This window comes from Chinchilla lanigera, unplaced genomic scaffold (genome assembly GCF_000276665.1).
Source record: "Chinchilla lanigera isolate Chin_1 unplaced genomic scaffold, ChiLan1.0 scaffold00105, whole genome shotgun sequence".
Classification (NCBI taxonomy): Eukaryota; Metazoa; Chordata; class Mammalia; order Rodentia; family Chinchillidae; genus Chinchilla; species Chinchilla lanigera.
The window spans coordinates 1062646-1086345 of NW_004955506.1; the positions used below are offsets into that span (position 1 = coordinate 1062646).

The window sequence follows — 23700 nt, forward strand, 5'->3', positions numbered from 1 at the left end:
TTGGCCCAATGCGTAGAACTCCGAAGTTCGATTGGCCGCGTCCGCAAAGCAAGCCACGCCTTCAGCTCCCCGCGCGCCCCGACGGCCGCGCGAGTGCGGGAACGCGGGCTCGTACCCGAGGCTAGCGCCCGAGTTGTCCCCCGCGTGACCCCACATGGTCCCTGCACAGTCCCCAGTGTGGCCCAAGCACGCCCATCTCGCACCGCCGGCGTGCGGCGCCCACGTGGTCCGCGGACACCAGGACTTCGGAGTTGTGCTCTGAGCTCCGGCTAGCGCGGGAGCGGAAGCGGACGCGGACGGGGGGCGGCGCGCGCGGGCATCACCCCACGGCGGCGGCGCGCCGGGTCCTGGGGCGCAGCCCCGACGCTCATTGGCCTGGGCGGCGCAGCCAAGCTGTCAGCCCATGTGGCGTGGCCGCGCGGGGATGGCCGCGGTTTAAATAGCGCCAGCGCGGCCTAGAGGGAGCCAGAGAGACGCAGCGGCGCCCCTCGCTCCTCCAGCCGCGCTCCGTGCTCTTCGTCACTGCCAGCCGCCTGGTCCAGGTACGCGGCGCCGCGGGGCCTTAGGGCTCTCGGGCGGGCCCCAGCCCCGGCCGGAGCGCACCGGCGGGCGGCCTTCTCGGGCTTGGCGGGTGGGCGCCGACTTCCGGCCCCGCGCCCACAAAGCGGCCCCCTCTGGGCCCCGTGGTCTCGGCGCCGACTGCCGGGATCGGTGCGCGGGGGGAGGCCCCAGCACGTGGGCGCCAGGCCGCGGAGGGGCGGGCGCCGCGACTCTGTGCCAGCCCTCGTGGATATCCGGGGCCTTCCTCGTACGGGGGCTTCACTGCGGGGCGCCAGCGCTGGCTGGGGAGGACCCGGGTGCGGCGCTGGGCGCGCACGAGGCCTTGAGCTCGGCGGAAATGGCTGGGCTGGCCCAGCCTCTCCCCTCGCTCTGGGGCGGCGCGGAATCCGCCACGCAGCATCGTGGCCGCGCGGCCTGAGTTCTGTGGGCCTGTTCAGGACTCCTGGGCAGGTGCCTCGGGGACGTGGGCCCCGAGCCCGCTGCCTTCTCAGCCTGGGCACGGCCTCACCTGTGCGCATCTGGCAGGACCGGTGCCCCAGGTTGCTGGAAGAGTCCTACCGGCCGGGGCCACCTTTCCCCTACCCCTGCCAGGCTTTGGCACCCGCAGTGCTCAGGCCTGTCGCCTAGGTCTCTTCCCGCCGCAGCATCTAGGCCCGCTTGGGTGGGAGCGGCCTCCACCCTCAGCACAGAGGGCAGCACAGCTCCTCAGTGGCCTGAGGTGGCGCCTCTGCTCCCCCTCTGTGCTGGGACCAGGGGTGGCTCTGCACCTTGCCGGCTTCTTAGAGCCCCGCTCCATTCTGTTCCTGGGATGGGGCACCCAGCAGCAAGAGATTGTTCAGCAGCCGGCACTGTAGGGTCACCCCGGTTCAAGGCCTCAGAGATGCCAGGCCAGTGCTAAGGCCCCCAGCACCTAGCCCTCTCAGTGAGAGCTGGGGGCAGGACCGGGAGCTCCTGGCTTCCAGTCCCTACCCTCGGGAGCCCCAAAGCAAACTTGGGGCCTGCCCAGAGCCTCCAGCCAGCCCCTGAACACCCTAATTACTTTGCTGGATCTGTGAGGGTAGCCACTTTATGGGTGCTGAGACTGTGGATAGGGTGTGTTGGGGTGGTTCTGACTGCATGTGCGGCCTGTGCTGCCTCCCTGCAGAGAGGAGCCATGGAGGAGGTAGTGATTGCTGGTATGTCCGGGAAGCTGCCTGAGTCAGAGAATTTACATGAGTTCTGGGCCAACCTCATTGGTGGTGTGGACATGGTCACAGATGATGACCGGCGGTGGAAGGCAGGTGAGTACCACAGAGGGCCTGAGGGCCAGCTTTGCCCTTTCCCTTGCTGAGGTCTTGTAGCCAGGCCAAGAACCCTTTGGGCAGCACTGTTCCTGCTTGTGCCTGGAGCCAACAGGGTGTCAGGTGCTCAGAGAGGCTGGTTTGACTCTCAAGCCCCATAGACCAGCTCTACCTGATGGACAGGTGAGAGTCAGCATGGTGGGCCCCAGCCAGCCTCTGGCCCTTAGAGGGTCTTCCAGCTGGGTTCTGGGTGTTTTGTCAGGAGATCCTTCTTGGAGATCATGCTAGGGTCACCAGTCCTATGCAAGAGCTACTATGTACCCTTCCCAGGGAACCTCCTGGATTCTACCCTGGCTGCAGGGGCCTATGATGCCCATGGGTGCTTCTGTCAGGAGGAAGACACCTGCTTTGTCCCACAGGGCTGTATGGCCTGCCCCGGCGGTGTGGCAAGCTGAAGGACCTATCCAAGTTCGATGCCTCCTTCTTTGGAGTCCACCCCAAGCAGGCCCACACAATGGACCCCCAGCTCCGGCTGCTGTTGGAAGTCACCTATGAGGCCATTGTGGACGCAGGTGAGTTGTAGCAGAACTGTTGGTCACCCGCCGGCTCTTTTCCAAGGTCTCAGTGACAGGACAGGGGCCAGCCTAGTGGCACAGCTCTTGCCTAGTGTGCTTGAGGCCCTAGGTTCCATCCCGTGTTGCAAAAGAAAGAAAAGTAGGCAACGTCCACAACATGTTTTAGGCTCTAAGGGCCTCACAAGTGGAATGTGGCCTGGCCCTGCCTTCTTGGTCTTGTCCTCATTCTGGCCTGACCTGGGGCCACTGGCTGGGAGGCAGGGGCTCCTGGCATCAGTGTCACAACTTCACATTGGTGTTGTCCCAGTTTCCTCACTCCCCATGTTTGGTCTTGGAGTAAAGGCAGGACTGCCAGTAGAGCAGGTGGCCAGGGCAGGGTGGCTCAGCTGCCTCCCACACTGTGGCCACTGTACATCCACCCTCCACTCTAGGCCTCAGTGCAGCCGTGATCTGGGTCCCTGCTTGGAGAGGGCCAAATTACTGCCCCCATGGCTTCTCCACTTTCATTCCTGATAACCCACCCCTCTGCCACCCTGTCTCTCCCCTAGGCCTCTGGTCAGTAGATCCTGGCTGGCCCAGAGTTGCCATTAAGGCAGATGGGGTTCCCTTGCACATACCTTCAGGTCCAGTGCCAACCTGGTGGGGCAAGACTGAGGTGCCTCCATGATGGTAGAGCAGGCCTTTGCCTCAGGCTTTTCCTGTTGCCCAGGCCCCACCCACAGGCCTTGGGCACAACTCCCGGGGGGCTGTCCACTGCCATCTCCTTTCCTAGCCCAGACACTCAGCCTTTGTCTCCTTGTATCTACTTATCTGGGCCTGTGCCGGGGCAGGCTGCCCTTGGAGCTGGGGTGCTCATTGGACAACAGGCTCGTCAGACCCGCCAGTGACACCAAGGGCCAAGGGATTTGCCTGGGGACAATGGTGTCCTCTGTCCTTCCTCTGGCTGCCACCCGACCTAGACCTGTGGACCCACTTGATCCCTGATGCCCCATCTCCTCTGTGTCCTGGTTCTTCTCAGCCCTATCTAGACTGGCTGCTCTAAGCTACCCCCATCCCTCTGCCTCAGTGCCCTGGTAGAACCCACACACACACACTGCCCAGGCCCTTTGGGGCCTGCTGGGCCAGAGCCCTTCCTGCCCAATCCTGCCAAGCCCAGGGCTGAGGCCTCCACCTGCAGAGCCACGTGGGAACTTAGTTCTGACTCCTGCTTCTGCAGGTATCAACCCAGCCTCACTCCGAGGGACGAACACCGGTGTCTGGGTGGGTGTGAGTGGCTCAGAAGCTTCGGAGGCCCTGAGCCGAGACCCAGAGATGCTCCTGGGCTACAGCATGGTGGGCTGCCAGCGTGCAATGATGGCCAACCGCATTTCCTTCTTCTTTGACTTTAAAGGTGGGTTTTTTTTCCCAGTACTCTGAGAACCAGGGTTGCTGAGCCTGGCCCTAGGTCTTCAAGGCCCCCCACACAGTAGCAGAGGCCCCAGGGGTGTGGGCCCACCATTCATGCATGTGTCTGACCCACCGGGATCAGAGCAGGGCCAGTGAGGTACTCAGGACCTGGCATACTCACACCTTTTTGTGCCCCTGCCCACAGGGCCCAGCATCGCCCTGGACACAGCCTGCTCCTCTAGCCTGATGGCACTACAGAATGCCTACCAGGCCATCCGCAGCGGGATGTGCCCAGCTGCCATCGTGGGTGGCATCAACGTGTTGCTCAAGCCCAACACCTCTGTGCAGTTCATGAAGCTGGGCATGCTCAGCCCCGAGGGCATGTGCAAGGCCTTTGATGAAACAGGTGAGGGCAGCAAAAAGCCTGAGCAAGGCTCCCCTCCCCACTGCTTGCCCGTTGCAGCTCCACCTGACACCCAACAGGGCCCCAGCAGCCCTGGGGTCCCCTCCCCAGAGCAGGCAGCATCTTTGCAGTGCTGAGCAGGGGACCCCACCCACACCTGTGCTCCTGGGTGGGCTGAGCCCCACCGAGGTGTGCTCTGGCCCAGGGAGTGGATACTGCCGTGCGGAGGCTGTGGTGGCCGTCTTGCTGACCAAGAAGTCCCTGGCCCGGCGGATGTACGCTACTATCCTGAGTGCTGGTACCAACACAGATGGTTCCAAGGAACAAGGTGGGCATAGTGGGGTGGCAACAGCCTGCTGCAGGTGGAGTAGCAGGGGCTGTGAGGCCTGATACATCCCCAACTCCTGTAGGTGTGACCTTCCCCTCTGGAGAAGCCCAGGAGCAGCTCATCCGTTCCCTGTACCTGCCAGGCGGGCCAGCACCTGAATCCCTTGAGTACATTGAAGCCCATGGCACAGGCACCAAGGTGAAGGCCCTGTGCTCCCCACCCCACCCACATTGAAGAGGCCCCTGACTGGAGCCCTGACTCCACATCCTCTACAGGTAGGCGACCCCCAGGAGCTGAACAGCATCGCTCGAGCCCTGTGTGCCACCCGCCAGGACCCGCTGCTGATTGGGTCCACCAAGTCCAACATGGGGCACCCAGAGCCTGCCTCAGGGCTTGCAGCTCTGGCCAAGGTAAGTAGCAGAGCAGCACTCCTGTGCTCTGGAGAGCCATGCAGAGTGGCCAACACACACCCATCTTGCCTAGCGGAAGATGGGGAAGCAGGGAGCAGAGACAGGGAAGTAGCTGGCCAGGCAGGTGAGTGCTTAGTTAGCTACCTTCTTGGTTCAGCAGTGAAGATTTTGCGGTCAGGGCAGACCATTGTCCATTTTGGGGCCCTCTCTCCACCTGTACACATCCCTACTTCCTGACTGGTTAGCTGGTCCTGCATGGGGACTGGTCAGGTGGCCTAGAGGACTTAACATCATTTGGCTTGAGGCCTGGTTGACTGTCTTGTGTCCAAGCCTGCAGCCCATAGATCTGGTGTCCACACACAGCTGGAAAGTGACAGGGACCCTGGTGAGCCAAAAGGCCCAGCAGGGAGAATCTGTGCCTAGCACCATAGCGCCTGGTGCTAGACTGAGGACAGCCACAAGACCCCTGTGTGGTGGTAGGCATAGGCTAAGGGTGGCTGAGCCCTGCAGGTCAGCTGCCTACCAGCATGTCCTCTGGCTACAGGTTCTACTGTGCCTGGAGCATGGGCTCTGGGCCCCCAACCTGCACTACCACATCCCTAACTCTGAGATCCCAGCTCTGACTGATGGGCGGCTGCAGGTGGTAGATCGGCCCCTGCCTGTTCGTGGTGGCAATGTGAGCATCAACTCCTTTGGCTTCGGAGGCGCCAATGTGCACGTCATCCTCCAGCCCAACACAAAGCTACCCCCTGCACCTGCCCCCCATGCTGCCCTGCCTCGCCTGCTGCGGGCCAGCGGGCGGACCCTAGAGGCTGTGCAGAGCCTGCTGGAGCAGGGTTGCCAGCACAGCCAGGACCTAGCCTTTGTCAGCATGCTCAACGACATCGCAGCCACCCCACTGTCAGCCATGCCCTTCAGGGGTTACACTGTGCTGGGTGTGGAGGATGGTGGCCAGGAAGTGCAGCAGGTGTCTTCGAGCAAGCGCCCACTCTGGTTCATTTGCTCAGGTAAGCCCGCCCACCATGACCTCAGTAGTTCCTTGAGGTCAAGCCTCTCTATTGGAAGGGTGAGGAGCAGGTTGGCACTGGTCAAGCCACTGACACTCTTTGGCACAGGGATGGGCACACAGTGGTATGGAATGGGAGTGAGCCTCATGCGTCTGAGTGGCTTCCATGACTCCATCCTGCGCTCTGATGAGGCCCTGAAGCCAGTTGGACTGAAGGTGTCCAACCTGCTGCTGAGCACAGACGAAAACACCTTTGATGACGTTGTTCACGCCCTTGTGAGCCTCACAGCCATTCAGGTGGGCACGTGCCTGGTGCTAGGCCCTGGGGCACTCCTGTCATCAGAGCCTCTGGGGCTGCAGTGGTCCTGGTCTGTCCAACTCATGGGCATGGGGCCTGAGGGAGGAGAGGGCTTCTCATGCCTAGCAGAGGACCTCAGACAGGCTGGCATGATGGCAGGTGGCCTGGGAGACCAATAGGACTGGGTGAGGTAGCCCAAGCCAGTATGATGTGTCCTGTTCCTGTCCACAGATTGCTCTTTTAGACCTGCTAACCTCCGTGGGCCTTAGACCTGATGGGATCATCGGGCACTCCCTGGGGGAAGTGGCCTGTGCCTACGCCGATGGCTGTGTCTCCCAGGAGGAGGCTGTGCTTGCAGCCTACTGGAGAGGCCAATGTGTCAAGGAGGCCAGCCTCCCATCAGGCACCATGGCTGCCGTGGGTAGGCATCAACCTGTGCCCCCAACTCCTCCACAGACCCCTGGAACCCTTGGAAGAAGGGTTCTTTCCTGGCACCTCCAGGGGATGTAATGCCCGCTGCCTCCCACCCCCAACCCACCCCTCCCCACCCCACCAGGCCATGCTGCCCAGACAGCTGTGTGGAAGTTCCCAGGATGCACATCCCCAGCCCAGGCCAGTAGGCTTTCTGATAGTGCACTTATGGGACACTGGCTGACCTCATCTTGTTCCTTTGCCACCCACATGTGAGGCCCTGAGACAGCCCATCAGGGCAAGGTGGTGAGGCCCAGGCCCCTGTGGTCTCTGGGATCACTGTCAGGGACTGGCCTTAGGTGTCACTCCCATAATGACACCTCTGCCTGGAAGTAGACAAGGTAGGGGTGAAAGTGGCTTGGGAAGGCCTTTGGAGGCTGTCATTAGGCCCTCCCTGTTATTAAGGCCAATGCCCCTGGCTCCAGGCTGTGCCCACAATTGCATCCTCTCTGGTCAGAAAGAGCAGTGGGTAGGGCCTCAGGCTGCCCTCTCTGCTCACAGGCTTGTCCTGGGAGGAGTGTAAACAGCGCTGCCCCCCTGGCATTGTGCCTGCCTGCCACAACTCCGAGGACACAGTGACCATCTCAGGACCTCAGGTGGGCCCGCAGTCAGCAGGGATGAGCTGGCCCTGTGAGGCCTCCATCTACCCATCAGGTTCTGAGGGGCCCATGCCTGAGCCACACTTTCCCTGTACCCTTCCCTGCCCTCTCGGGTGGGCTCTTCTCCCTGCCCTGCCCCACGACCTGAGCTTGGTGGACAGAACTGGGTGTGTGCTCGACCAGGAGAGCCAGGCCAGGGCTCCTCTCACCTCCTCTGATGCCTTAGGCTGCAGTGAGCAAGTTTGTGGAGCAGCTGAAGCAGGAAGGAGTGTTTGCCAAGGAGGTACAGACAGGCGGCATAGCCTTCCACTCCTACTTTATGGAGGCCATCGCGCCCACCTTGCTGCAGGCTCTCAAGCAGGTGGGTCCCCATGGTGTACACAAGATCCCATGGGAGCTGAGGAGCTGCACCTCCTGTGCTGACTCTGCTCCTGTGTGCAGGTAATCCGGGACCCGCAGCCACGCTCTGCCCGCTGGCTCAGCACTTCCATCCCTGAGGCCCAGTGGCAGAGCACCCTGGCCCGCACCTTCTCTGCTGAGTACAACGTCAACAACCTGGTGAGCCCGGTGCTATTCCAGGAGGCTCTGCGCCATATCCCTGAGAATGCCGTGGTGGTGGAGATTGCACCTCACGCCCTGCTGCAGGTACCCACCGGGCTATAGGTGGGCTGGCACTGGTGGGGAGCAGCAAGGCAGAGGTTGGAGGAAAGCCAACAATCTCTGCCTACATACAGGCTGTCCTGAAGCGGGGCCTGAAGCCCAGCTGCTCCATTGTGCCCCTGATGAAGAGGGACCATAAGAACAACCTTGAGTTCTTCCTTACCAACATTGGCAAGCTCCACCTTGCAGGGTGAGCCCCACTTTATGCTGAGTCCCAGGAGTTGCAGTGGTGTGGGTAGGTGGCCTCTGGGAATGAGGTAGCTGAACCAAGTACCTTGGTGACACCCTGGCTATGGGCCTCCCTGCCCTTCACCTCTGGATCATACTCCTAGGCCAGATAGCTGCTGCTACTCACCCCTCCCTCTCCCCACACCAGCATCGATGTCAACCCTAATGCCTTACTACCACCTGTGGAGTTCCCAGCACCCCGAGGAACCCCCCTAATCTCCCCTCACATCAAGTGGGACCACAGCCAGACCTGGGATGTTCCAGCTGCAGAGGATTTCCCAAATGGCTCAGGCTCCTCCTCCGCCACCGTCTACAACATTGGTGAGGGCCCAGAGGTGGATGGACCCTTCCTTACTGGACATGTGGGTGGGCAGCTGGGCACTGAAGCTTGTTTTTGTATGCAGACGCCAGTCCCGAGTCCCCTGACCACTACCTGATAGACCACAGCATCGACGGCCGCGTGCTCTTTCCTGCCACCGGCTACCTGTTCCTTGTCTGGAAGACACTGGCTCGCAGTCTTAGCCTGCCCTTAGAGCAGACACCTGTGGTGTTTGAGGGTGTGACACTGCACCAGGCCACCATCCTGCCCAGGACAGGTGAGGGCACTGTGAGGTGGGGGCAGCTGGAATGGGCCATAGCCAGGCTCTGACCCTGCTGCTTCACAGGAACTGTGCCCCTGGAGGTGCGGCTTTTGGAGGCTGCCCACAATTTTGAAGTGTCTCACAGCGGCAGCCTGATAGTGAGCGGTGAGTGGAGCTGCCTACCAGGGGCTGGGAGACGTTAGTTCAGCCAGCTGCCCTGTGCTCAGGCCCTCCTGCCACCCCTGTCCACAGGGAAAGTGTACCAGTGGGATGACCCCGACCCCAAGCTCTTCAACCACCTAGAAGACCCAGGTCCCATGGAGCCTGTGCCCACTTCCTGTCTGTCCGCAGTGGACGTGTATAAGGAGCTACGGCTGCGTGGCTATGACTATGGCCCCCACTTCCAGGGCATCTTCGAGGCTGACCTCACAGGTGGGCATGCATAGCTGCCAGGGGCCTGACTCCATGGCTGTGGCTGGCAGTGTGAGGCGTAGTGGGGAGTCCAGGGCCCTCTGACCAAGATCCTCCCTCAGGTAAGCAGGGCAAGCTGCTCTGGAGAGACAACTGGGTGACTTTCCTGGACACCATGCTACAGATGACCATCCTGGGCACAAGCCAGCGCAGCCTGCGCGTGCCTACCCGTATCACTGACATGCGCATCGACCCCACCATCCACTTGCAAAAGGTGTATGCACTGCAGGATGAGACCCAAGGTAGTCTACCACACCCCTGCTCCAGCACCCACATCTTACCCAGCACTGCCCTTGCTCACCAGCCTGTCCCCCACAGTGGTCGACATTGTGGTGAGCTCCACTCTGAGCAGAATAGTGGCCGGTGGTGTCCACATCTTGCAACTCCACACGACATCGGCCCCACGGCGGCAGCAGGAGAATATGATGCCCACCCTAGAGAAGTTCTGCTTCACACCCCATATGGAGGCAGGGTGCCTGTCTGAGAGCATGGCCCTGCAGGAGGAGTTGCAGCTATGCAAGGGTAAGATAGATGTCCAGGCCTCCCGAGATGCCAGCGCCGGGCTGCCTCTCCATGCAGACCCCAAACCTGTCTTTCTTCCCCACTCCTCAGACCACATGACTGTCAACTGTCCCAGTCTCAGCAAGGGGCTTCAAGGCCCCATCTGCCGCAATGGGGCCACACCCTAGTCGAGGGGTTGGGGTGGCTGGGCAACTCAGGCAGTCTGTCTCCCTTCCTCAGGGTTGGCACAGGCACTGCAGACCAAGGCAGCCCAGCAGGGACTGAAGATGGTAGTGCCCGAGCTGGATGGGACCCTGACACCCCCGGAAGCCCCACAGCAAGGGCTGCCCCGACTTCTGGCAGCTGCCTGTCAGCTGCAGCTAAACGGGAACCTACAGCAGGCACTGGCCCAAGAGAGAGCTCTGCTGCCTGAGGACCCCCTCCTCAGTGGTCTCCTTAACTCCCCGGCACTCAAGGCCTGCTTGGACACAGCCCTGGAGAACCTTCCTAGCCTGAAGATGAAGGTGGTAGAGGTGGGTGCCAGACAGAGCCACGGGACCCAGGGAGGCTGCACTCACAGTGCTTGGGCTGCCATGCATCTCTCTTAGTGGTTGTGAGAAAATCTACCCAGCTGCCAGGCAGGAAAAAGTGGCATCTGCAGGAGGGGCAGGCTGAGGAAGGGCCCTGGCTGTGTGTGTAATCTGCCCAGTCCTTCCGTACAGCCATCCTGGGAGGCCCTGGGATCTGGGGTCAGGGGAGCCGCAGGTAGACGAGTTGGTGACCACCCTGCCCCAGGGAGTTTTACAAAGCCCCAGATATAGACCCTTGCCCAGTGGCAGCTGATCCAAGAACCTGCTCCTCTGCTACAGGTGCTCGCTGGTGATGGTCACCTGTATTCCCACATCCCAGCCCTGCTCAACACCCACCCCATGCTACAGCTGGACTACACGGCCACTGACCGCCATCCTCAGGCCCTGGAGGCCGCCCAGGACAAGCTACACCAACATAAGGTTGCCCAGGGCCAGTGGGATCCTGCGGACCCTGCCCCCAGCAGCCTGGGTGCAGCAGACCTCCTGGTGTGCAACAGTGCTGTGGCCACCCTGGGGGACCCGGACCTGGCCTTGGGTAACATGGCAGCTGCCCTCAAGGAGGGCGGCTTTCTGCTGCTGCACACCGTGCTCAGAGGGCACACCCTCGGGGAGACTCTGGCCTTCCTCACCTCGGAGCCACAGAGCGGGCCCAGCCTCCTGAGCCAGGTCCCACTGCTGGACACGGGGCTGGGTGGGGCTGGTGGGGGCCTGAACTGGCAGATGCTGACTCCCTGCTCTGCCCTCAGGGTGAGTGGGAGAGTCTGTTCTCCAAGACAGCACTGCGCCTGGTGGGCCTGAAGACATCGTTCTACGGCTCTGCAATCTTTTTGTGCCGCCGGTGCACCCCACAGAACAGCCCTATCTTCCTGCCCGTAGAGGACACCAGCTTCCAATGGGTGGACTCTCTGAAGGTCTGGCCCTGGAACTGGCTGCCCTGCCCTAGCACAACCTGGAGCCCTCCCAGCAGCTGACACCCCCCCTTGCCCTGCAGGATATTCTGGCTGAAGCATCTCCCCGGCCCGTATGGCTGACAGCCCTAGGCTGTCCCACCTCAGGTGTGGTGGGCATGGTGAACTGTCTCCGCAAAGAGCCCGGTGGGCACCGGATCCGGTAGGAGGGATGCCCATTGAGCTGTGCCACTTCCCGTCCCTACCCACCCCTTCCCTCCTCCAGCTGCTCACTGCCTCTGGCTTCTCTCAGGTGCATCCTGCTATCCAACCTCAGCAGCATGTCTCGTGTCCCCAAGATGGACCCTGGCTCTGCAGAGCTGCAGAAGGTGCTGGAGGGGGACCTGGTGATGAATGTGTACCGTGATGGGGCCTGGGGTGCCTTCCGTCATTTCCTCCTGGAACGGGGTGAGCCCACAGCACTGCTTGTCTTTGCCAGGCTGAGGCGGGTGGGAACCTTGGCCAGCTAGACCCTGTGGCAGCCCCGCTTCTGTTCCTGCAGACAAGCCCAAGGAACAGACGACACACGCCTTCGTGAATGTCCTCACTCGTGGGGACCTCTCCTCCATCCGTTGGGTCTGCTCCCCACTGAAGTATGTCCTGCCCACCAGCCCAGAAATGCAGCTCTGTACTGTGTACTATGCCTCACTCAACTTCCGGGACATCATGCTGGCCACGGGCAAGCTGTCCCCTGATGCCATTCCAGGTGCCAGCCAAGATGCCTTGGGGGGTTAGGGCATGGGCAGGGCAGCCTCTCCTGAGAAAGGAAGGGAAATGTGTGCCACCAGCAGGCTCACTTTTATCTGCTCCCAGGGAAATCGCTTAACCGGGACTGCTTGCTGGGCATGGAGTTCTCAGGTCGTGACGCCCTAGGCCGGCGTGTGATGGGGCTGGTGTCCTCTGAAGGTCTGGCCACCTCTGTCCTCCTGCCATCAACCTTCCTCTGGGATGTGCCCTCCAGTTGGTGAGTGGGCTGGGCTGCAGGTAGAGACCCTGCAGGATGTTTGGTGGTCAGGCCTGGCTAACCCTGCACTATGTCCTCAGGACACTAGAGGAGGCAGCCTCAGTGCCTGTCGTCTACAGTACTGCCTACTATGCCCTCGTGGCCCGGGGGCGCATAAAGCACGGAGAGACGGTGCTCATCCACTCGGGCTCAGGAGGGGTGGGCCAGGCCTCAATCGCCATTGCCCTCAGCCTAGGCTGCCGCGTCTTCACCACCGTAGGTAAGGTCCCACTCTTCCCTGTGTACCCTGGCCCTGAGGCCTACCTGGCCCACAGCCTACCCAGCACCTTGCCCTGCAGGCTCAGCTGAGAAGCGGGCCTACCTCCAGGCCAGATTTCCCCAGCTTGATGACACCAGCTTTGCCAACTCAAGGGACACATCTTTTGAACAGCATGTGCTGCTGCACACAGGCGGGAGAGGTGAGTGCTGCCCGAGCCTCCAACCCCAGGAGTTTTGTCCCACTGGATGGGGACTCTAGGGAACAGCAGTGTGACCCTGAGGCCCTGTCTCCCGGCCTAGGTGTTGACTTGGTCCTCAACTCCCTGGCGGAAGAGAAGCTGCAGGCCAGTGTGAGGTGCTTGGCTCAGCATGGCCGCTTCCTGGAAATTGGCAAATTTGACCTTTCCAACAACCACCCACTTGGTGAGGCAGGCAGCACCTGGGGTGGGCAGTGGCTGGCAGGCCACCAGTGTTAGGCAGCTGCGCTGATGAATATTCCCCTCCCTGCCAGGCATGGCCATCTTCCTGAAGAATGTCACCTTCCACGGGATCCTGCTGGATGCACTCCTGGAGGACAACGACTCCCAGTGGCAAGAGGTGTCCACCCTCCTGCAGGCTGGCATCCGTGATGGGGTGGTACAGCCCCTTAAGTGCACTGTGTTCCCCAAGGCCAAGGTGGAGGATGCCTTCCGCTACATGGCCCAGGGGAAGCACATTGGCAAAGTCCTTGTCCAGGTGAGGGGAGCACCCACACAGATGCCCTGGCTCCAGCTGCCCAGCAGCTCTGGCCCTCATGGGGCATCTGAGTGGCTCCTGCTTGGCCATAGGTACACAAGGAAGAGGAAGAGTCCAGGGTGCAGGGAGCACAGCCAGCCCCCATGGTTGCCATCTCTAAGACTTTCTGTGCCCCTCACAAGACCTACATCATCACGGGTGGCCTGGGCGGCTTTGGCCTCGAGCTGGCTGAGTGGCTGCTGCTTCGAGGGGCCCGGAAGCTTGTGTTGACCTCTCGCTCTGGGATCCGCACAGGTGGGCAGGCGAGGGCAGGAGAGGGGCTAACCTGGGTGAGAGGCACAGGCCTGTCCTTCCTAGAGGCTGCTCCCCTCTCCTTGCCCTTCCTAGCCCCAAGCTGTATGTCCCACAGGCTACCAGGCCAAGCAGGTCAGCGAATGGAGAACCCGGGGTGTCCAGGTACTGGTGTCCACCCGAGATGCCAGCTTATTGGAGGGGGCTCGTGCCCTCATTGCCGAGGCCTCACAGCTCGGGCCAATTGGAGGCATCTTTAACCTGGCTGTGGTAAGGAAAGAATTCTTGTGCCAGTGCCCTCCAAAGCCAAGACCAAGGTCGCATCAGTGGGCTTGGATGAAGGCACAGCAGGTGCTGAGGATGCCTCTCCCCAGGTCTTGAGGGATGCCATGCTGGAGAACCAGACCCCAGAACAGTTCCAGGATGTGAACAGACCCAAGTACAGTGTCACCCTGAACCTGGACAGGTGGGTCAGGTTCCCACCTGCACTGGCCTCTACGGGGGGTCTTAGGAGATCCAGGGAACCTGGACTGCACACCAGCGGCCTTCCCTGGCTCATCCCCGGGGAGGTGTGGGCAAGAGGGGGTCTTGGACATGACAGCTGTCAGAGAGTGACGGAAGCACCCACAGGGTGACACGGGAAGCCTGCCCTGAGCTTGACTACTTCGTGGCCTTCTCCTCGGTGAGCTGCGGGCGTGGCAATATGGGCCAGAGCAACTACGGCTTCGCCAATTCCACCATGGAGCGCATCTGTGAGCAGCGCCGGCACGATGGCCTCCCAGGTGGGCCCTGGTGCTGCCACCACCATCCCACTCAGGCCACCCTGTACCCACAGCCCTCACTCACCACCCCATACCCTTGCCACAGGCCTTGCCGTGCAGTGGGGCGCCATTGGCGACGTGGGCGTTTTGCTGGACATGATGGGCAGCAGCGACATAGTCGTGGGTGGCACGCTGCCCCAGCGCATTGCCTCTTGCCTGGAGGTGCTGGACCTCTTCCTGCAGCAGCCCCACGCAGTCCTGAGCAGCTTCGTGCTTGCTGAAAAGGCTGCAGCCCACAAGGACAACAAAGGACAGCAGGACCTGGTACAGGCAGTGGCACACATCCTGGGTGAGCACTGTCTCTGGGCCTTCCCCCGGAGATCCTGCGCTAAGGTGGCCCCTGCCAGAGCCTCAATTTCCTCAACTGCAGGAGGGATGAGTCATTTTTAGATATAGTAGTCTATATCTTGTGGGGCTGGGCAAGATACTGGGTGTGCTGAGTGGCAGTTACACTCCAGTTTGGGAAGATGCACAGACCTGCCCCTGAACCACAGCACTCCCAGCCTCAGCCTGATACCCACCCAGACCGGCCCCACCCCAACTCCCCTGGAATGGCGCCCCGCACTTCCCTCCCCAGGCATCCGCGATCTGTCTGGAATCAACTTGGACACTTCACTGGCGGACCTGGGCCTGGACTCACTCATGGGCGTGGAGGTGCGCCAGACCCTGGAGCGCGAGTACGACCTGGTGCTGTCTATGCGTGAGGTGCGGCAGCTCACGCTGCAGAAGCTGCAGAAGCTATCCTCCAAGCCCAGCCCAGCCAGTGGTGCGTGTGGGGCAGCGGTAGGGGGAGGGGGCAACAGCAGGGCATAGAGCACCCACGTACACATGTATGGGAGCCAGCCTGTCATCTGCTCTGTCCTTGCAGAGCTGGTATCCCCCAACGCCAAAGAGGGCAGCCAGGCCCGGCCACAGGCCCAGCTGAACCTGAGTACGCTCCTGGTAAACCCCGAGGGCCCCACCCTGACACAGCTAAACTCGGTGCAGAGTGCTGAACGGCCACTCTTCCTGGTGCACCCCATTGAGGGCTCTACCACTGTGTTCCACAACCTTGCCGCCAAGCTCAGCGTGCCCACCTATGGCCTACAGTGCACCCAAGGTACGTGCCCGGTCCTCCTGGGGCAACCCCAGCCAGAGGCTCCCCCTCCCCACTGAGCGCCTGGTGCTGCCATTGCAGCTGCCCCACTGGACAGCATCCAGAGCCTGGCCGCCTACTACATTGACTGCATCAAGCAGGTACAGCCTGAGGGGCCCTACCGCGTGGCTGGCTACTCCTATGGGGCCTGTGTTGCCTTCGAGATGTGCTCCCAGCTGCAAGCTCAGCAGGGGCCAACCCCCGCCCACAACAGCCTCTTCCTGTTTGATGGTTCGCACACCTATGTGCTGGCCTACACCCAGGTAAGCCAGCTGGTGGGATCTCCCCACATTCCAGCTCTGGAAGGGCCACCCCTGCGCCCCACCCCCTGTACTGCAGCCACTGCCCTCCTCCTCTACAGAGCTACCGAGCAAAGATGACCCCTGGCTGTGAGGCAGAGGCCGAGGCGGAGGCCATATGCTTCTTCGTGCAGCAGTTCACTGATGCGGAGCACAACAGGGTGGGTCAGGGTAGGACAGGCTGAGGTCAAGGTCTCTCCCCCTGTGACAGGGTTGGGGTAGGGCAAGCTTTGCTCCTATACTCAGAGCCTCCCTTGTAGGTGCTGGAGGCACTGCTACCCCTGAAGGGCCTGGAGGAGCGTGTGGCTGCTGCTGTGGACCTCATCACCCAGAGCCACCAGGGCCTGAACCGCCGGGAGTTGAGCTTTGCCGCCCTGTCCTTCTACCACAAGCTGCGCGCAATCGAGCAGTACACACCCAAGGCCAAGTACCATGGCAATGTGACACTGCTCCGGGCCAAGACCGGAGGTGCCTATGGCGAGGACCTGGGTGCTGACTACAACCTCTCACAGGTGAGCACTCGAGCAGCACCCAGGGCAGGTGGCTAGCCATGGTCCTAGGGCAAGGCCTGACTCACACAGTCATTGCCCACAGGTGTGTGACGGGAAGGTGTCTGTGCACGTCATCGAGGGTGATCACCGCACACTGCTAGAGGGCAGTGGCCTGGAGTCCATCATCAGCATAATCCACAGCTCCCTGGCTGAGCCACGTGTGAGTGTGCGGGAAGGCTAGGCTTCTAGCCACCACCAGGCCCATCACCAGGGACCAGGCCGACACCCATACCCACACCTGGCGTGCAGGGGCTGGGGAAGGTCCTGCCGGAGGAACCTGCCCAAGGTCCAGAACCACCGCTTTCCCTGGCGGCTGCTAAAGTAGAACTGTGACACACGTCCCATCCACCTGCCACCTCCCAGTGGGCACCAGGGAACCCCAGAGCTGCTGACTCAGAGACACTTTGGTCTGTGACGAGCCAGTGGGGCCGGCAGAGCCGGGCTGAGCCTTTTGTACCATGTGGGGTTGGCCACGCTGGTTGGTTGGTGTTTCTCCATTTAGATTCTCATATTTATTACATTCCTGGGAGAGACCCCCAGGGCTGGTCCCCATCCTGTGAAGGTGGCAGGCTCCTGGGGGGAGCACTACACTCTCTTTCTACTGGGCATATGCGCTGCCCAGGCCTGCCAGCTGGAGTCCCACCAACCAGACCCTACTCCTTCTGCCTACTTCGGGGAGGGCTGGTCACTGGGTCCCCAGCACCCGGCTGCACCCATGATGTAGGGCCAACCTGGCCCCACGGACCGCACCGGGTACCAACCTGCATTTGTGTTTGTTTTGCAAGAAACAATTCAAATTGCTGCTTTGATTTTGAACTTGACTGTAACTGTCAGTGTAAAAAACCATGTCTGGATCTTGTTTCATTTTTACACCAACTTGATAAAAATGCTGCTCTTGACCCCATCCCCCGTGCCTCCCCACAATTAAAGCGCACGTGACCTCCAGCTCTGGCTAAGTTCCTTTCTTTCTCCCTGACCTGCAATGCAGGGTGCAGCCCTGTCCTGCCAGGGATCCCCACTGTGGCTCGCACATGAGCTCCTCAGTATGTGTCTGGGCTTGCGAGCTTGATGGGCACCCTGGGAGCACGGGGCCAGAGTGGCCCCATATAAGGGGCAGAGCATCCTCACAGATGGGTACCAAGGCCTCAGCCACCGTGTGTATGGGACTGAGAGGCAGGAAGTCTATGGCAGTCACCGACTCACCAGCAGGGCAGGGTTGTCTCCCTGGGGATTGTTCTGAGGGCTTTGGTGGGATGGGGCTCCAGAGGGGGAAACGCTTGCCTTTCCTCAGTCAGGCAGAGGGTGCCACCTACCAGCACCTGGCTAATATGGGAAGGAAGTCCTTAAAAAAGAAAGATGTGACAACACAGGGCTCCAGTGCCCTGGCCAAGTGAGATGCTCTGTGGAGGGAGCTGGGTGGAGCTTAGGTGGGAAGAAGTGGGGTTAGGGGGCCCTGAACACCTGAACCCCAAGAGTCAAGGGTCAGAGGTGGCTGGAGACTTGGAGGGGGCAGAGAGCTGCTACCTGTGCATGTGTAGTCGAAGCACCAAGGCTGGGCAAGAACCATGAGGATTCACAGGAAAGTGCAGGGCTTCCATGACCCTGAGAATTGTGCCTGCAGGACAAGAAGCCTCATGGTTCACCAGGCACTGATATCCGAAAAGGTCTTGTTTCATTCTTTTTTTTTTTTTGAGACAGGGTCTTGCTCTGCAGTTCAGGCTGGCCTTGAGCTCACTTTGTAGCCCAGGCTGGCCTCAAACTCGCAAGGATCCTCCTGACTCAGCCTCCGAGTGCTGGGATTGCAGGAGTGCACCACCACGCCCAGCAGTCTTGTTTCATTCATGGGAAATAACTAGCCCAAAACTAGCTAACTAGTTACTAGTAACCTCTGGTCCCACCTTAAAAAAAAAAAATGTCTTGCCAGGGATGATAGTATACCCCTATAATCCCAATGCTCAAGAGGATGAAGTAGGCTGGGAATTTAGCTCAGCAGCAAAGCGCCTGCCTGGCAAGTGCAAGGTTGTTAGTTCAATTCCTGGTACTGGAAGAAAAACAAAAAGCAAAAAAAAAAATTGGGGGGCTGGGGATTTAGCTCAGCGGCACAGCGCCTGCCTGGCAAGCACAAGGTTGTGAGTTCGATCCCCAGTACCAGAAAAAAACAAACAAACAAAAACAAAAAATGGCTGGGGATATAGCTCAGTGATGTAAGCACCTCCCTGGCAAGCGCAAGGTCTTGAGTTTGATGCCCAGTACCGCAAAAAAAAAAAAAAGCTGAAGTAGTTGGATTGCCATGAGTTCAAGACCAGCCTGAACTGCCTCAAAAAACAAAAGCAAAACAAACCTCTCAAGCCTAGAATTCTGTCCAGCAAAAGTATTTGGGAATGAAGGGGAAATCAAGACATTCTTAGATAACGAGAATTTGTTACCAGTAGACCTACCCTGAAAGGGCAGTTGAAGTTCTCAAATAAAATAATAAAAGAAGGAATCTCAGAACATCAGGAAAGAAAGTCAAAAACTACAACACCGTCTATACAATTCTAAATGTACACAGAGGAGTATTTAGGATTATGCTCTGGTCTAGGTGGCCCATACCTGTAACATAGCTCCTCCAGAGGCTGAGGCAGGAGGATTACAAGTTTGAACTCAGACTGGGCAACTTAGATTCTATCTCAAAAAATAAAGGGGGATGGGAATATGGCTCAGTTCTTGTCTTGAAGCACAAGGCCCTGGGTTTGATCCCCTGCAACACAAAAAAATAAAAAGGGCTGAGGCTGTAGCTCCAGTGTGCCAAGTGTGAGCAAGGATGTGGAGCTATCAGAGTTGTTCATTAGTGATGATAACTCTTTGACAGAGGGTACTTTTGAAGGCAGAGAGTTCTAGTCCACTGTCTACCAGAAAAGTCACAGGCCATATGGGATAAGCAAGCAGGAAGCATAGAAGCAGAATGGCTTGTCAGTTGGGGACTGGTTCTTAGAATATGCATCATAGTGACCAGCTATGCATCACAGTGACCAGCTATTTCTAAAAACAAAAGTCACAGGAACTAACCAGAACTATTAACCTGGGCAACTACTGAAAGTATACTGGCTTGGAGGGTATCTTCTGCTATAATGGTACTACCATTCTGGAAAAGAACTTTTTTAAAGTTTAACGGGACTTCTAGAAAAATGGTGGAGTGATGAACAGCAGAGAAAGAGCTTCTGCAAGATTTGGTGTCCAGATGCTGGACAATAGCGTGAGGAAGAGGGGCGAAGGGTATCTTCAGGACCCAGCAAAGATCTGAAGTGAGAATTGAAGCCCACAGGGAGAGTGAAGAGAGATACCTCAATGCAGAAGGAGGTAGCAAGTGGCACTTTCTCCAAGCCCTGACTCACTGTCTCACTGAGTCATCTGCACCTCAAACCTACAGATGTATGGTGGCTACTGGTGACCTTAGAGGCCTCTACAGAGAAACAGACCAGTGGAACAGAGCAGTGGGGTGAGTTATTCAGGTTTAGCCATCCCACAGGAGAGGGCAACTGGCTGGTTGCTATCTTGGAGAGAAGCCAAATGAGCTCAGAATTCAGAGTGGCTGGGGGCTGACTCCATCTATCAGCTCCCAGTATCAGGGAGAGGCTGCCGAGTTCAAGTCAGCAGGAGGTCAAGGAGCTGACTTCAAACTGGCAGAAGGCACATGAAGTGTTCCAGGCTGAACAAAATGAGTTCCAGCCTCAACCAGAGACCAGCTTGAACTGCAGTGGAACTAAAGGTACAGGCCTGCTGGGATTATCCACTACCCTCCCATAAATCTACTGCTGGCTTGCTGGGATTAATTAACATGGATCTGGATTCTGTCTGCCCAAGCTGTCTACCAGTGACAGTGGGGACACACCTTGAAGTGGACTTTTTTTTCTTCTTTTTTTTTTTTTCATGGTTATTTGTTCTTATTTTTATATTAGTGTGGACATTGTTTCTAGTTTTTTTTGTTGTTCTGTCCTTGTTTTTATTTCTTCCTTCTCTCTTTCCCTCCTGTCTCTTCACCAGTTTCCCAAAATTCACATACTCTTCCCTTTGTCCTTCAGCCTTGCTTCTAATCTCTTTCTCTTGTTCTATTTCTCTATTTTACCCCAACCCTTTTTAAATTTTCTCCCCTGAAGATAAAATTGCCAAATTGAGAGCATATTTACTCTATATAATTTTCTAGTTTGTTTTAGAATTTGTTATATAACCACAAGTCTAATTCATATGGTTAAAAGTGCCAAACTGTTACCACAGTTTGTCATTTTCTAGGCTGTTTAATGCTATTGTTGTTGTTAATTGTACTACTTTAATCAACATGACATAATTGTTCTAATCAGTTGTTCTTCCTGGTATGCCAAGACTGAGATTGCCTAAGGGTCATAAACTATACTATAGTCCAGTGCCAAAGAACCAGAGTCTAGGCCAAATAGCAACAACTTCTTATCCCCAGTAAACTGAAGAGGTAGGATCCTGCAACAAAACCAAAAAGCCAGTTACACCTAGAAAACATCTCTGAGAAGTAAGAGATTCTTATACCAGCAATAAAGCTACCTGCCATAAGCAATTTATAAGCATCAACCTAGAAGTTAAGCTAAAAAAATAAAAAATGAGAAGGCACTTTTTTTTCTGGTACCAGGAATCGAACTCAGGACCTTGCATTTGCCAGGCAGGTGCTTGTGCCACTAAGCTATATCCCCAGCCGGAGAAGACACTTAAACAAGATACAACCCCACACTTCTAGCTTATCAAAGGCAAAACCAGGAGGCAATGGGGTGGAATAATTCAAAATCCACCCACCTGAACTCTCCAGAATTCTATCCAGCAAAAGTATTCAGGAATGAAGAAGAAATCAAGACATTCTCAGAAAGACCAGGCATGCTATTGCATGCCTATAATCCTATGACTCAGGAGGATGAGGCAAGAGAATTATTGCAAACTCAAGGCCATCTTGGGCTACAAAATGAGTTCAGGACCAGCCTGAACTACATAGAAAGACCCTGTCTTAGGAAAAAAAAAAAAAAAAAACCACTGTGAGACAAAAGAAACAAATCACCTATAAAGAAAATCCCATCAGAATCACAGTGGCTTTCTCAAGACAAACTCTCAGGTCAAGGAGAGTTTGGAGTGAAGTATCTCAAACCCTAAAAGAAAACAACCTAGAGGGCCAGGGATATAGCCTGCCTGGTAAGTGCTAGGTCCTGAGTTTCATTCCCTGTACCATGAAAAAAAAGAAAAGAAAAGAAAAGAAAAGAAGAAAAGGAAGAGGAGGGAGAGGAAAGGGGAGGGGGAGGAAGAGGAAGAAGGAAGAAGGAAGAAAGAAGAAGAAAAGAAAACAACCTAGACTGATGTACCCTACAAAACTTATCTTTCAGAAACGATGGAGATATAAGATACTTTCAGGTCAAAGAACACCTGAAGAAATTCACGACCACCAAACCATCACCCTGAAATGTTCTGAAGGACATTCTAGAGAAAGATAATGAGGACTACAACTCCATGAACCCCAACAGAATGAATCCACTAGGCAAAACAAGTAATTGAATGGGGGGGGGACCAACAGTAGGAAAATAACATGACAAGGATAAGTCAATACATATTAGTTATAACCATCAATGTAAATGGTCATAATTCATCAATCAGAAGAAACAGACTGGAAGAATGGATCAAGAAAAAAGATCCAGTAATCCCAGAATTCAAGGGGCTGAGGCAGAAGGATTGCTGCAAGTTAGAGGCCAGCCTGGGCAACAAAGTGAGTTCAAGGCCAACCTTAACTGCATAGTGGAGCCGTGTCTCAAAAAGCCAAACAAAAAAAAAAAAGAAAGAAAAGGAAAGAAAACAAGGAAAGAAAAAGAAACAAGATCCAACAATATGCTATGTACAAGAAACACATTTAATTTAAAAAAATTCATAGACTTTCCATTCAAGCCAAAGATGGAAAAACAATACTCCATAGAACAGGAACCCAGAAAAAAGCAGGGATAGCTATTCTATTTGCAGACAAAGTGGATTTCAAGCCAAGAATGATTAAGAGAGATAAAAAAATTTGCTACATCCTTGCAAAGGCAGCAACCCAAGAGGAAGAGATAACAATCATAAATATATATGCACCAAATATTAGCACACCCAACTATATAAAACAAATATTAAGACATAAAAATTGAAATAAGCACTAATACAATTGTAATGAGGGACCTCAATACCCCATTGTCACAAATAGATCAACTAGGTGGCTGGGGATTTAGCTCAGAGGCCCAGTGCCTGCTTGGCAAGCACAAGGTAGTGAGTTTGATTCCCAGTACTGGAAAAAAAACAAAACAAAACAAAACAACAAAAAAAACCAAATAGATCAACTAGACAAAAAGTCAGGTCAAAGAACCAACAAACAACCAAACTTTTGAACAAATGGACTTAGTAGATATCTACAGAGTATTCTACCCCCACAACATCAAAATACACATTCTTCTCAGCTGCACATGGAAATTTCTCCAAAATAGACCACATACTAACCCATAGAACATGCTTAGGGTAGGCACCAGTGGCACATGCCTGTAATCCCAACACCCAGGAAGCTGAGGCAGGGGATCACCATGAGTTCAAAGCCAGCTTGGACTACATACTGAACTCAAGGCCAGCCTGAACTACACAGTGAGAACTTGTCTCAAAAAGAAAAACAAACAAACAAAAAAAGAACATCCTTAAGTAAATCCAAAGTAACTGAAATTATCCCATGCATATTATCAGACCATAGTGTAATGAAACTGGAAATTAATGGCAAAAGATACCACAAGAACTTCATAAACAAATCGAAATTAAATAGCACCATCCTAAACAACCAATAGGTGATGAAATTAAAGAAGCAACTAGACAATTTCTACAATTAGACAATAATGCCAATACAACATACTGAAAATTATGGCATAGAGTGAAAGCAGGAAATTTTTCTAGAAGAAAACATATAGTGGTGAATTTTCATATCCGAAAAACAGGAAGATCAAATAAACAACATAATGTTGAACCTTGAGCTTCTAGTAAAAGAAGAGCAAGTCATGCCCAAGGCTTATATGAGGGAAGAAATTACAAAGATCAGCGCAGAAATTAATGCTATGGAAGGAAGAAAACAATACAAAGAATCAACAAATTGAAGAGTTGGTTCTTTGAAGATTAAGTAAAATTGACAAAGCTTAAGCTAACCTTACCCAAAAAAAGGAATGAAAAGATCAAATCCATGCAATTAGGAATAAAAAGGGTGAAATCACAACAGATTCTGCAGAAATCTAGAAGATCAATACTTACTTTGAGAACCTGTATTCTTTTTTTTTTTTTTTTTTTTTTTTTTTTTTTTTGGTACTGG

General features: G+C 56.1%; 1 protein-coding gene across 1 annotated transcript; it reads left to right on the forward strand.

Moving 5' to 3' along the window:
* The first annotated feature begins 356 nt into the window (after positions 1 to 356).
* On the forward strand, positions 357 to 17294 carry Fasn (fatty acid synthase). Its single transcript, XM_005407214.2, has 43 exons — positions 357 to 542; positions 1706 to 1841; positions 2261 to 2413; positions 3633 to 3806; positions 4008 to 4208; positions 4411 to 4533; positions 4616 to 4731; positions 4809 to 4943; positions 5488 to 5950; positions 6059 to 6246; positions 6479 to 6668; positions 7220 to 7314; positions 7544 to 7678; positions 7759 to 7962; positions 8052 to 8167; positions 8354 to 8526; positions 8610 to 8801; positions 8871 to 8951; positions 9039 to 9218; positions 9320 to 9499; positions 9576 to 9779; positions 9999 to 10291; positions 10628 to 11014; positions 11095 to 11259; positions 11340 to 11458; positions 11549 to 11703; positions 11798 to 12001; positions 12109 to 12259; positions 12340 to 12518; positions 12598 to 12717; positions 12818 to 12940; positions 13029 to 13252; positions 13345 to 13546; positions 13662 to 13813; positions 13918 to 14009; positions 14174 to 14325; positions 14411 to 14653; positions 14942 to 15130; positions 15233 to 15463; positions 15542 to 15762; positions 15861 to 15959; positions 16059 to 16310; positions 16393 to 17294. The coding sequence occupies exons 2-43, from the start codon at positions 1715 to 1717 to the stop codon at positions 16528 to 16530; spliced, it is 7521 nt and encodes a 2506-aa protein (XP_005407271.1). The 5' UTR covers positions 357 to 542; positions 1706 to 1714; the 3' UTR covers positions 16531 to 17294.
* The last annotated feature ends 6406 nt before the right edge of the window (positions 17295 to 23700 follow it).